Source organism: Pristis pectinata, chromosome 23 (genome assembly GCF_009764475.1).
Source record: "Pristis pectinata isolate sPriPec2 chromosome 23, sPriPec2.1.pri, whole genome shotgun sequence".
In the NCBI taxonomy this organism is placed as follows: Eukaryota; Metazoa; Chordata; class Chondrichthyes; order Rhinopristiformes; family Pristidae; genus Pristis; species Pristis pectinata.
The window spans coordinates 3,418,190-3,431,512 of NC_067427.1; the positions used below are offsets into that span (position 1 = coordinate 3,418,190).

The following is a 13,323-nucleotide window of genomic DNA, read 5'->3' on the forward strand; positions in this document are numbered from 1 at the left end:
GGTCACAGAGTCAGAGTTGAATAGCACAGAAAAAGGCTCACCAGCCAATCATGTCTATGCCTCCTGTTGGACCTATCTTAACTAATTCCACTTAACCACATTAGACCTGTAGCCTTCTGTGCCTTGGCAATTCAAGTACTTGTCTAGATGCTTCTTAAACATTGTGAGAATATCTGGCTCTACCAGCTCTTCAGGCAGCGCATCCAGGCTCCAATCACCCTCTGTGTGGAAAAAAATTCCCCTCGGATCCCCTTTAAACCTCCTACGTCTCCCTTTAACCCTATGCCCTCTTGTCTGGCATATACACTATGGGGAAGAAAACTAATATCTACCCTAACTATCCCCCTCAATTTTATACACCTGTCACATCACCTCTTATTAGTCTTCCCTGCTCTGGCCCAAACCCAGCCCATTCAGTCTCTCGTTATAACTGAAATACTCCAATCCAGGCAACAGCCTGGTGAATCTCCTCTGCACCCTCTCCAGCACAACCACATCCTTCCTACAGTGTGGTGACCAGAACTGCACACAATACTCCAGGAATGGCCGTACCAATATTTTTTTTTAAAAAGGTGTGGTGTGATATCCCAGCTCTTGTATTCTATGTCACAGCTGATGAAGGCATACAGCTCATATGCCTTCTTCACCATCTCATCTACCTGTGCTGCCACCTTTAGGGATTCATGGCCATGTACCCCAAAGTCCGGCCCTACCACTTACTGCACGTCCTCCCCTTGTTTGCTGTTCCATTTGCCCTCCCAAAATGCATCACCTCACACTTATCAGGATTAAATTCCATTTGCCATTGTATTGCCCAACTTCCCATATGATCTATGTCCTCACTATCGACGACACCACTCATCTTGTATCATCTGCAAACTTACTGATCATGCTTCCTACATTCACATCCAAGTTATTAAGCCCAGCAAACATTATTACTATCAGGAGAGGTATCAAAGATGAAGCCAGATGTGGTGACTCTTTGCAAGGTGGCTTCAGCAAATCCTTTCATTACATTCATTATTCTTATTAAACCAACCCAATAAAAAAATGGAGGATTGAATAGATGGACTCTACAACCGCACTAAGAGTTAAATGTGCAATCTGGTATTAGAAATTGTAACCTTACAAATAAAAATAAGGACTTCAATGTAATCAAACATGAATGATTATTATATAAAGTTTAAAACAAGCAATATAAATCTAACATTTTCAATTGTGATTAGAAGGCAAACTTGAAACAATATCCATTTTTTTCTCTTATGCTGTTGTGATTCTAGTGTTCCATCTTTTTATCTTATATCAATTCTTGCCCTGCTACCCGGCACTGAATTTCTTCCAGTTGTTAGATATTTCAAAAGGCATTCTGAAATAAGGTTAACAAGATAGAACTTGTGGCATAATTCAGAAGAAAATTCCCATGAACAAAATAATTTGAAACAAATTTGAGTCCAATATTAAATCTCAGTCCAGCTGCTGAAAAGTGTGTGCAAATGATCCACGTGAGCCACAGGCCAATTTTGTTTTATTTCCTCCACTGAGGAGAAATGCCTGACTTCCAGTTAGTATCTCCCTAATGGCATAACTGAGGTTACAAAATCCCTCTGCAAGGAATCAATACACAAATCAGTACATGCTAATGCTTCTTACAGAAACCTAAATGCAATTGACACAACACTCCATAACAATTTTTTAGACTCCTATGCAGCAACACACTATCATCTCTGGTAAAATAGAACATTTAAATGATTTGCCATGGAATTATTTTACAACTTGAAACTCTAGGACCAACATGACTATGTATGTGTAAAAGTAAATATTATGACATGCCTGGTAGGGAATGTGTTAACACTGAAGTCTACATTGGCCAGTTATTTTGCAAACTTATATTAAGGCTAGATACAGCCCTTGTAACTATGGCAAGAATAAGGCCTTGATTTAAAAAAAGCTGTGTCCACAGCAATGAGTCAATATTAAACTTACAAAATAATAAATTATGGGTTTTCTGCTTCTATTAACTTTTTTTTGAAATTATTGAATCAATCTATACTTTTGTAGATAGATGGAAAATGTCTTTGTAATGAGGGTAGTCAAAGCATTTACTGCATTTCTAATCATCGTTAAAAATAAGTGGAAAAAATTAACTTGAAAACATTTGGCTGGATTGCGCTGGAGCCTGTGCTGTGGTTCTCTATGTCCCTGCCTGGTTTGTTGCTGTGGGAGTTCCATGAGGCAGAGCAGGCCATGAGCGGTGACAAGCACACAGGTGCCAGAAACAATAGTCTTGCCCACAGAGAATTTTGATGGGTTCCTGATAGCTTGGCGCTATCAAACAAATCTTCAATTGTTTCTAAATGTCTCTGATGATCAGAGATATTTATAAGCAGTTGAAATATATCTAATTAATTGGACAGTGCTAATCGTACCAGATAGGAATTATATCCAACTCCTCAACTCGGTACTGTACTGGCACTACTGAACTTGAGGCTGTGTCCGGTGGCAGTGCGGGAGGACAGAGGCACTGTAACGTGACCTCCAGTGTGTTTCATAATTCCACGCTGCAGTGCACAGACTCTGATGTCTGGAATGTGCTGATATGTGCACTGCAGCTAGCTGGTGCTTCTCTCCAGAAATGCTGTTCCAGCTCTCTGCATAATCTGGCCCAGTTAAATACTTGACACTTATTCATCCAAGTCACCTGAATAAAGTAACCAAGAACTAGGCTAAGAGAATCTTTTGTTAAAGGAAAGCATCCTTCCTACATTTAGGAAAGTGAGGAAACATTAATGCAATCCGCAGTAAATGCATGCGAGCTGAGGGTCTGCAGAATTGTGGCACTGATCTGGTCAAATGTGCTAAGATATCGAATTAAAATTGTTTGTCATACATATATTTCTGCTGATACTCACAATGTATTTTTATCATTTTTACATGTCTGAGTATTATCTGTGAAGAGATGATACTCAAGACATCTAGAAATGAAAACATTAAATTGAGAGTATCAGCAGAAATATGTATGACAAACAATTTTAATTCAGTATCTTCGCACAACATTTGACCAGATCATTTCTACAATTCTGCAGACCTTCAGCTCACATGCATTTACTGCAGGTTTTTTGACAAGCACCCTATGATTTAATATTTCTTTTTTTTCCAACAGTGGTTTTAAAATACAATTCACAGCAAGAACAAATAACATTGAAGGCTTCATGATATGCACCTGTGTTTTAATTGGCACAGGTGAGCTGAATTTAAATCCTGTGTCCTTCTAATAATACCATGAGATGACAGGATACATCTTGGCTTGTACAGAGTAAATAGTGTTACCTTTAGTAAGATGTTGACCGTTTCTGTTAAGCAATGCACCATACCTGGCGTTAGGTATCCTGGAGCAGCTGTTACTGCTGCACCGGCAAATGCTCCTCTGTTCAAAGCCCCTCTGCCTCTGCCTCTGAGTGACTGGACTGCAACTGCTGGAGCAGCTATTGGACCCTTAGTCTTTATGAGATGAAAGGCAATAAAGTTCTTGAGTCAACAACTGCTTTACTGATTTTTTTTATATTAAAAATCTTAATTTATTCAAAGCATATTTGTTTCAAATTTAGTTGTCAATCATCTTGTAATGAGCAAATTATCCTTGTATGGTGTGGTGCATTTTTGCAGTACAAGAAATGTGGAAAATGATAAAATATTAGAAAAAACTGACAGATTCATGTAACTATACATTATATTTAGAAGTGTAAATGTGTGCACTGATGTTGACAGGACATATTTTTCTACATGAACTGTTTACATGCTCAAAGATAATCAAAAAGTATATTGTTAAATACAGCAGAGGCAGCAAAAAAAAGGGTAGAAATCTTACCGGAGGACCAGTCCTCTTTTTCTTGATGTTTGCAGCACTGGGACCAGAAAAGAGTTTTTCAAGGGCAGCTAAAGCAGCACTGGCCTTCGCTACTTTCTTATTAGGACCTGCTCCCTTGAATTTCTGACCATCTACTTCCACCTAAAAAAAGAATTGGGAATTTGCAAATCTTTACAAACTATTTGGTAACTCTCCATGATGTGCATTACCATAGGTTCACATTTCCAACTATTAAGGTAAATAAATGAATATTCTCTGTGGGTTGGAGTACAATCGCTGCCAAGGATTTATAATGTGTTTAAGACAAAAATAAAATCAATATTTATTCTTAATGGGACAGTAACTTAAAAATTAATGGATTCTTAAAACATCATCTCAAGTATGTGTGTGTGCATAACCAATGAGTATGTTTTCTAATAAATATTATACTTGCATAACTAGCAAAAAGGAATTTAATGTTAAGGTTACATTTAAACATGAAACAGATCAAAAATGTAAAACTTCCTAGAAAAATTATTGTTCTTCCAAGGGTATTAAGATTTTCTAAAAGAGCAATCTTATAGTTTCTAGCCTTCCAGCAATGAGCCTTAGTTATGTCTAGCAAGCACATTTTGCCTTGCAAGGAAAGTAGGTGACATCACATGTTATCTAGGCACTCTCTCAATCTGGGTAACGTTATCTGCATAAAAAAGCAGCCTTTGAGAAAACCCTGAAGCATTAGCTGGAGGATACGAAGAGGCTGAAGTGGGCCGCCTCCTTTTCATTTTTAATGCTGTATACAATGCCTTTCACAACATTTGGAATTCGTATCTGCGCACTCAACCAACTGCTGTAAGGAAAACAAAGCATTATGAGGGTTCTTCTGCTTTATTAAAGTTTCCAATGAAAATCATTGTTCCACTTAATAACTCAAAAATTGTTAAGAAAACTATACTAGTACCCCTAAAAATCTACACCAGAGATTTAACGAAATGAATCTCCACGAGTGCTATAGGCACTATGAACTTTGTCCTCTTTCAAGAGATCTACATTTGCAGTCAATTCAAAGCAAGGGTGTCATTCCTTTTCAATGCCATTATTCCTCCTCTTTGTCTCAATTACTATTTGCCCCGTTCACCTCTCTTGGATCTGTGGAACTATTTCTGAACTATGGCTTACTTTCTTCACTTCAAGTTGACGTTTCTCCACCTTAAATGCGCGCCATGCTTCCTGATCTATGTGGATTTTATTTCACTGTCTCCTGTCTCGGCACTTCTGCTTAGTAATTTTGTTTGTTTTTATCTCAGTAGCTAAATTGACTAATTTTGTATGGATAACCGGAGTTCAATGAAAATTAATTTCTGAAGCAGAGCGCAAAATGTAGCCACTACTACATTGCTTTTTTCAGCACTAGTGAAGGGTAAATTTCTAGATGTGAAACCCTGCCAGTGTCTGATTACAGTTTGTTTTTAAGCTCTTTTGCTTATATACCACAGTTAAATTTTCCACTCCTGCTTTGCACCATGTCAGTGCAGAGACTGTAGAACAAAAATTCTATTAAACTTCTACCTTAATAAAGATATTTCACTGCAAAGCTAATCATGGAAACAACTCTCTACACAACAGAATGGGACAGGACTAAAGTGACAGATCAAGAAAGTAAAGCAATTTGATAAATTATGTTCAAAAGAGCAGTTGTTCAGTCGTAACCTACTATAGGTGTTAGTGTTTTAATAGCCTTTAGTGAAAGTGGCAAATAGATAGCACCACTGGTCTGATACAAGTGGCTGCATATAATGAGTGTGACTGGTGCAAGTGGTTGAGACTGCACCATGTAAATCTTCACAGGTTTGTGAAAAGCTTTGTATTAAAGTAAAAGCATCTTAACACAACATTTCATATATATTTTCTAACCTCTTAGACTGTAACAGAAGTTATTATGAAAGTTAATATGAACATTAAAATTTTTAAAAGCTGTATATTATTAATTCAGACAATCTCCAGCCAGAAGGTTATCAATGAGGTAACACTTTCTTATTTAGTTGAAGCAGCATGATCAATGCATGCAGTCTGGAGCATTAAATAAAGCCTGAGATCTCAAATTATTGCAGTTACCATTGGGTACTGCACTCCAGCCCACACTGTTTTCTGGTGGAGGATTAACTGAGTTGCAGAGACTAACTATTCCTTAAACAAAAGAAATATGCCTTGTACTAAAGCTTCTTTACCAGAAAAGGTTCTGTTGTTTGTCATTTATATATATGACTTGGATGAGAATGTCTGTGGTCTGATAAGTAAGTTTGCTGACGATATGAAGATTGGTGGAGCTGTAGATAACGAGCATGAATGCCTAAGGGTACAGAGCGACATAGATCAGCTGTAAAGTTGGGTGGAGTGGTGGCAGATGTAATTTAGTCCAGACAAGTGTGAAGTAATGCATTTTGGGTCATCTAATACCTCCTGGACATATACAATAAATGCAAGGGACCTTAAAAGTGTTGATTTACAGAAGGACCTTGGGGTGCAAATTCACAGCTTGCTGAAAGTGACAACACAGGTGGATAGGATAGTGAAGAAGGTGTTTAGTTTATTTATCTTCATAGGCAGGTATATTGAGTATAAGAGTTGGGGCATCATGTTGTAGCTGTACATGATATTCCACTTGGAATATCTGAACAGGATTTAGTTACAAGGAGAGATTGGATAGGGTGGGATTGTTTTCACTGGTGCACAGGAGGTTGAGGGGTAACAATAGAGGTTTATAAAATTACGAAAGGCATAATAGGGTAAGATAGTCACAGACTTTTTCCAAAGGTAGGTGAATATAAAACTAGAAGACAGGGTTAAGGTGAAAGGGGAAATATTTAAAGGAAATCCAAGGAGCAAGTTTCTCACACAGAGGTAACACACACAAATTCAAGCATCTGCAGAATCTCTTGCATCTCCATTTCACACAGAGGCGGTGGGTTTACAGAACAGGCTGTCAGAGGAGGTGGTAGATAAAGGTAAAATCACAGCATTTAAAAAGCATTTGGGCAGGTACATAGATATGAGAGGAATAGAGGGATAGGGGCCAACTGCAGAAAAATGGGATTAGCATTGATAGGTATCTTGGACTATATAACTCTCTCTGACTCTATGAGATATACTAAAGACAATGAAGTAGTAAACAAGGATTGTTCCCATTTGGAGATAAAACAAAAAATGCTGGAAATACCCAGCAGGTTAGGCAGGGTCTGTGGATAGAGAAGCACTGGAAAGGCTAGTTGTTTGAAGTGGTTGAATTCAGTGTTGAGTCCTGAAGGCTGTAAGTTGGAAGATGAGATACTTGTTTCTCAAGCTATGTTGGGCATCATTAGAACAGTGCAAGAGCCTCCAAACAGACTGGGAGTGGGATGGAGAATTAAAATCACAGGCAACTGGAAGCTCAGTATCTCCCTTGCAAATTGAGTGGGGGGGGTCTGCAAAGCTTAGTCCAATCTGTATTTGACTTCTCCAACCCAACGGATACCAGATCATGAGCACTAACTGCAGTACACTAAATTGGAAGATGAATAAGTGCATTGCTGCTTCACCTGGAAGGAGTGCTTGGGCACCTGGATGGCGGGAAGGGAAGAGGTAAAACAGCAGGTGTTACCTCTCCTGTGTCGCATGGGAAAATGCTGTGAGAAGGGGATTGGTTGTTGCTGGAGATGGAAGAATGGAACAGGGAATCATGTAGGGAACTTTTTGAATTCTGAATGAGGAGGGGTGTTGTGCCTGGTAGTGGTGTTATATTAAATATGATGGAAATTAGAGGATAATCCATTAAAGATGGAAGAAGTTGGAGACAAGAGGAATTCTATCCCTGCTCCACAAGGGAGGACAGGGGATGATAATAGAAGTGCAGGAAGTAGAACTGACATGGTTGAGTGGCCTCTCAACTATGTTGGAAGGCATCCATGGTTAGGAAAAAGGAAGTACTCCCATTGATGTCTAAGTCCCCTTATGATGTTCCAACAAAGCTCAAAGTTTGAGGAACAGCATTTTATCTCCTGACTAGGCACGTTACAGCCCCCAATAATCAACACTGAATTCAACAATTTTAAAAACCAGCCTTTACAGTTTGTAGCTGAACTGGCTACTTCTGATGAAGTCAACAATCTGCAATATTAACTTTTTCCTGTCTCATCAGATGCTGCCTGACATGCTAGTTCCAGCATTTGCTTTTATTTCAGATTTCCAACAGTGCAACTTTAACTTTTCGTCTCTCCGCACAGATGCTGCTAGACCTACTTAGATCTTATTTCAGTTTTCCAGCATCTGTAGACTTTTGCTTTCCCATTTGGGGCCTGTTTGGATGTATTGGTAAAAAGTAAAGCGATATTCACTACTGTAAGCCAATAATTACCTTTAAAAAAAGAATGTCATATGGCTTGGAAATAACACCATACTATTTTAAATATAATGGAATAAATTTTAAGGTACCTCCATGACAAACCGTTTGTCATGACTGCCACCAGTTTCCGATATCAATTCATATTTCAAACCCCTCCTCTTTTCATTCAGTTCCATAACAGGGTTTTTTCCGCTGGCTGTCAGGATAGGGCCCTGCGTTCTCATCTAAAATCAAAATACATAAGCAAAAATTTAATGTATTACATACAACTTGTTTTGATTAAACCAGAGTGTTTTTCCAAATAAACCAGTTAAAAATTTCACAATTTACTCAGAATATTTCCATACATCTGTCTAGGCTGCCAATACAAAAGACAATACCCAGTAAAACTGGCTGAAAGGAGCTGCTGGTTCCAAATGTACAAGGAAAACAGACTAAGATGGGGGCATACATTGTCAATCTTTTTAATCTAAACTTGTACACTAATTTGGTAAATATTTTTGATCACATTTAGTAACTTTTCAAATGTATTTCCCAGGCTCACCAGCACACCTACTGCAAGTTTACAGAAATTGACAGAACAGAAGGTAATTTGTAAGGTGGCATGCTCCTTCTGCTGCATACGCAGGTCTTCTGTGTGCTCCTGATGCCCTTACTCATGGTTCTCAATAATGTCCCAAATGTTCCTTCTCCACTTTGAGCAGTCATAGGCCAAAGATTACCAGCAACGGCAGAGATGTTGCGCTTTTTCAAGTAAGTTTTGAGCACATTCTTTAATCTTTTTTCCTGTTCACTAGGTAACCTACTCCCATTGTAGAATATTGTCTGCTTTGGGAGTCTGGTGTCAAGCATGCGAGCAAAGTGGCCTATCCAAGGTAGCCAACTAAGAGTAACTAGGACCTCAGTGTTGGGGATGTTGGTCTGAGGGAGGATGTTGACATTGATTCGTTTATTTTTCCAGTGCTTCATACACACGATGTAAATTAAAACCTTTCAAATGACCAATTTTATCAAACAGACCCAAACAACACAAAGGGATTCACAAAACATCCACGTAAAATAGCACAAATCTGCTGACCAAGTAAATTTCTTGCTTTCTTTGGATTTATTCCCCTACTTTCTTTGGATCACTACTTGTTTTCAGCTGGGATGGAAATCCCAGCAAGGTCAGTGCTTTTAACCTTCACTGCACTTTCCCATGTTATAACTTCTGCTAAAAATACCACCAAGAAAAATAATTTACCTGTAGGCAGATTCTACAAATTTCTTAGATTAATACAAATCTGAATGTGTACAGCCAAATACTATATTGGATTAATCTATCATTAATTAAGGACTATACAATTTCCACATCTCCCACCTTAAGAGCAACAACCTGCAGTGCTGGAGAGGTTGTTAACCTTTAAGTAAATATGTGGCTCCTACTTGTGCTTCCATTAATAATCTTAGGATACATCCGTCAACTGGAGTAGCACTACAATTAGATCTTTCAAATCACAATGCTTGAGTCACAAAATGATATAAGTGTTGGTTTGAAAACCATGGTAAGCAAGTGACTAATATTATAGTGTCACTGAACAGAAGGCAAACATTATACCTCATTTTGTCTTCTCCCTTGCACTGAGTGACTATCACACCCACTCAATTCCTGGATTTCCAAAAATCTTCACCTGCCTGATATTTTAGAGACCCACAAACCATTCACAATGGTACTTTGAATACTCAAGTGAGGTGAGGTGAAGCGGGTGACTGGCAAGATCCACCGTGTTCAGATGAACCAGTGCTGACATGCACAAAGATCATAGCTGATTAAATCTTGGCTTACTTTCCTGCCCGGTCTCCCCCTAACCTTCAACTCCACTTGAACCAGTAATCTATCTAACTCAGACTTGAGTATACTCAATGATCTGGCCTGCACAGCTCTGTAGGGTAGTGAACTCCAAAGGTTCTCTGACAGAAGAAATTCTTTCTCACCTCCATCATAAATAGCCTTCCCTTTATTCTGAAACTATCCCACCTAATTCTAGATTTCCCACAAGGAAATCTCAGCTTCTACTGTCTGAAGCCCCTTTTGAAGCTTCTGGTCAGACCTCTCATTCTTCTAAGCTCCAGGAATTCTAGGCCCAAGCTGCTCAGTCATTCCTCAATAGTCCATCCTTTCATTCCAGAATAGTCAACCTTTTCGAACTGGCTCCAATACAAGTATATCCTTCCTCAAATAAGAAGGTCAAAACTTTATGAATTATTCCAGGTAGAGTCTCACCAACACTTTAGTATTTTCATTTACAATCATGGGCGTGCTGTTTTTAATCCAGAAATGACTGCTAGTCCAATTTTGTGAAATTTTAATTGGAGCAATAAACTGCAGATGCTGGAAATCTCAAACAAAAACAGAAAATGCAGGAAGTTTTCAGCAGGTCAAGATGGGCCAAGAAGTAAATTCAATGTTTTAGATCAAAGACCTTTCATTAGAACTGGAAAAGTGAGAAAACATTCTAGAACACGTTCTCCTCCCCACGCCCACTCTGACCTCTATCTTAGAGCATAGAACAGTACAGCACAGGAAAGGGCCCTTCGGCCCATAATGTCTGTGCTGACCATGATGCCAAATTAAACTAATGCCATCTGCCTGCACATGATCCACATCCCTCTATTCCCTGTCTATCCAAATGCCTCTCGAACGTCACTATTGTATCTGCTTCTACCACCACCCCTGGCAGCATATTCCAGGCACCCACCACTCTGTGTAAAAAAACTTGCCCTGCACATCTCCTTTAAACTTGTCCCCTCTCACTGTAAAGCTATCCCCTCTAGTAATTGACATTTCTACCCTGGGAAAAAGACTCTGACAACCCAATCTTTCTGATCTTTCAGAAGTCTATCCACTTCCTCTAAATACCCCCAGTGATCTAGTCTCTACCCAAGGGAAGACACACAGTGCCCCCTCCCCCCATCATCTTCAGCTTCCTATATTGCTCCACTGATGTCCAATGTAAGCTTGAGGAACAGCACCTCATTTTGAATGTGGGTACATTGCAGCCCTTGAGACTTAATAATGAATTTAACAATTTCAGATAACCACCTCGTTTTTCTTCTTCACTGACGTGGCCATTTCTTTTTATGCTGTTTCTTTTTTTTCAGTTTTGTCTCTACTGTCAGCTTTCAAAGTAATCGTTACCTTTACAACTTTGGTCTATTCCCCATTCTCTCCAACCCACCTCCTCTGCGCAACTTAAACCACATTTGTTTTTTTTCCAGTTAAAATTTGGTTGGAAATATTTTTGGGTTTGGGGTCACATTTGACACCAAACACTCCTATGATCGGGGGCAATAAAGGCTGGATGCATACACTGTATCAACAATCTGCTAAATATTAGAGCCATGAGCACCTCCCACCTCATCCATGGTAATATTTTAATTTCTCACATTCAATATTATCCCCAAGCAGGTTTATCAGGGATTTACCATACCATTTACATTGTGTCTTTTTATTTAATGACCAGAAACTGAATTTATATTCAGAGGTTCATGTTTTAAAATAGCCCATAGCAAACAAACATGAATAAATCTATTGGATACAGCCCACAAAATAGAAGTAAAAAATTAACTGGGCATTGGGTTTGTTTCTGTTGGAATTATGCTTTATAATGGACGCAACTCAGACTGGCTTTCTGAAAAGCTGCTTTAACTTGCATATTAAAAACAACCCTGAAGATTCTTACTAATTTAGTCAAGATATGACAGGGAGACTACCTGTATCATGAATCAGGATCATAACACACATGAATGTTTTACCATTCTTAAACTTCCTGGAGGCAATCACAATTTATGGCTATGGAAGAATAAAGTTACTTAGTTCAGTTTCACCCTCAATTAACCTTATCCTACTGTGATCTGATAAAAATATCTTGGTATTTTCTATGCCAAATCCACAGCCACCACATTCTGATGAGTTGATCCAAATTTGTTTTTGCTGTGCTAAAATATACTATAGCAGGTAGCAATTGTGTCACATCAGGGAGTCAGACAAATTGTCTTGTCACTTAGAATAGGTTGGCTATAATTGCTCATTTTAATCTTATTTTTCTTCCACTAATTCAATTTGAAATACCAATGGAACTTGGAAGGTGATCAGCCTACTGTCCAAAGGTGAATTATTTGTTTGGCTCCAAAGCCTTCCAGGAAATAGTTATAGCAATGAGTCTTAAATCGTATACCTGTCAAATATCAGCTTCTGTTCCTGCCCAGTTACTCACCTGCATAATTGTGGAAGAACAAACTGACTACCTTCAAGAAAAGCCCAGGTGTTAAGAAACAGGAAGAAACTTCAACTGATTAAAGTTTAGGACAAAGTTAACAAATACTAAATTTACTCTAAAAATTTTAATTATACAATATTTTAAAGATAATAGTTATCCATATACACAAATGTTAAAATCCCAATGCCTTATAAAAGCAAAATGATAAACTGACATCATAGATGTATTAATTTTTGAATACTTAAAGACTGGTACCTCGAGAGTATTGGTGCTGGTAGCAGGAACACAGCCAACTGTGTCGTTACTGGAGTTTGTAGAAACAGTTTCATTTTTATCATCACCCAAGGACTTTTCCTCCACTTCCTGAGATTCCAAACCCATCTTCAAGTCCATACCGGTTGGACAGCCCATTGATTGTAACACCTAAAACAGCCATAACAATTAAAATGTGACTCAGTGAAAAAAAACTTCAACTATCTTTAAACAACCAGGACACTCACTGCATTTTGTGCTCAAGCTATAAACTGCTATGTATTTGTTCTTGAGCTTATTAGACAAGGTCAAGACAAAAGTCAACAGGCCAGTGTATACTGTCCATATAGTGGCACTTGAGTCACTGCTGGTCAGCCAAGGCATGAATGAACCAGTGGGGTTCAGCAATTATCACAGCCATTTTGGTGACAGCCACCAAAGTACCAGAAAATGCAACATTCCAAGAAATCTGGATTACTACTTCAGTACCACAATAATTAATCCACTGTAATGTAAAAGTTCTTTTAAAGCTGGATTTGGATCACTCACTTAGATCACCAAAAATCAAATAATCCACATCCAAAATTAAT

At 38.5% G+C, this 13,323-nt stretch overlaps 1 protein-coding gene across 8 annotated transcripts in view; it reads right to left on the minus strand.

The window, feature by feature from the left end:
* The window catches only part of strbp (spermatid perinuclear RNA binding protein), a 137,266-nt gene that overhangs the window by 6,156 nt on the left and 117,787 nt on the right, over nt 1-13,323 (minus strand). For all 8 annotated transcript variants that reach the window (XM_052037342.1, XM_052037343.1, XM_052037340.1 and 5 more), the window contains 4 exons: nt 12,737-12,904; nt 8,312-8,446; nt 3,866-4,006; nt 3,372-3,498 (listed from right to left, as the gene is read on the minus strand). In XM_052037342.1, the coding sequence (XP_051893302.1) occupies nt 3,372-3,498; nt 3,866-4,006; nt 8,312-8,446; nt 12,737-12,904 (571 nt within the window). The remainder of the gene's footprint in view (nt 1-3,371; nt 3,499-3,865; nt 4,007-8,311; nt 8,447-12,736; nt 12,905-13,323) is intronic.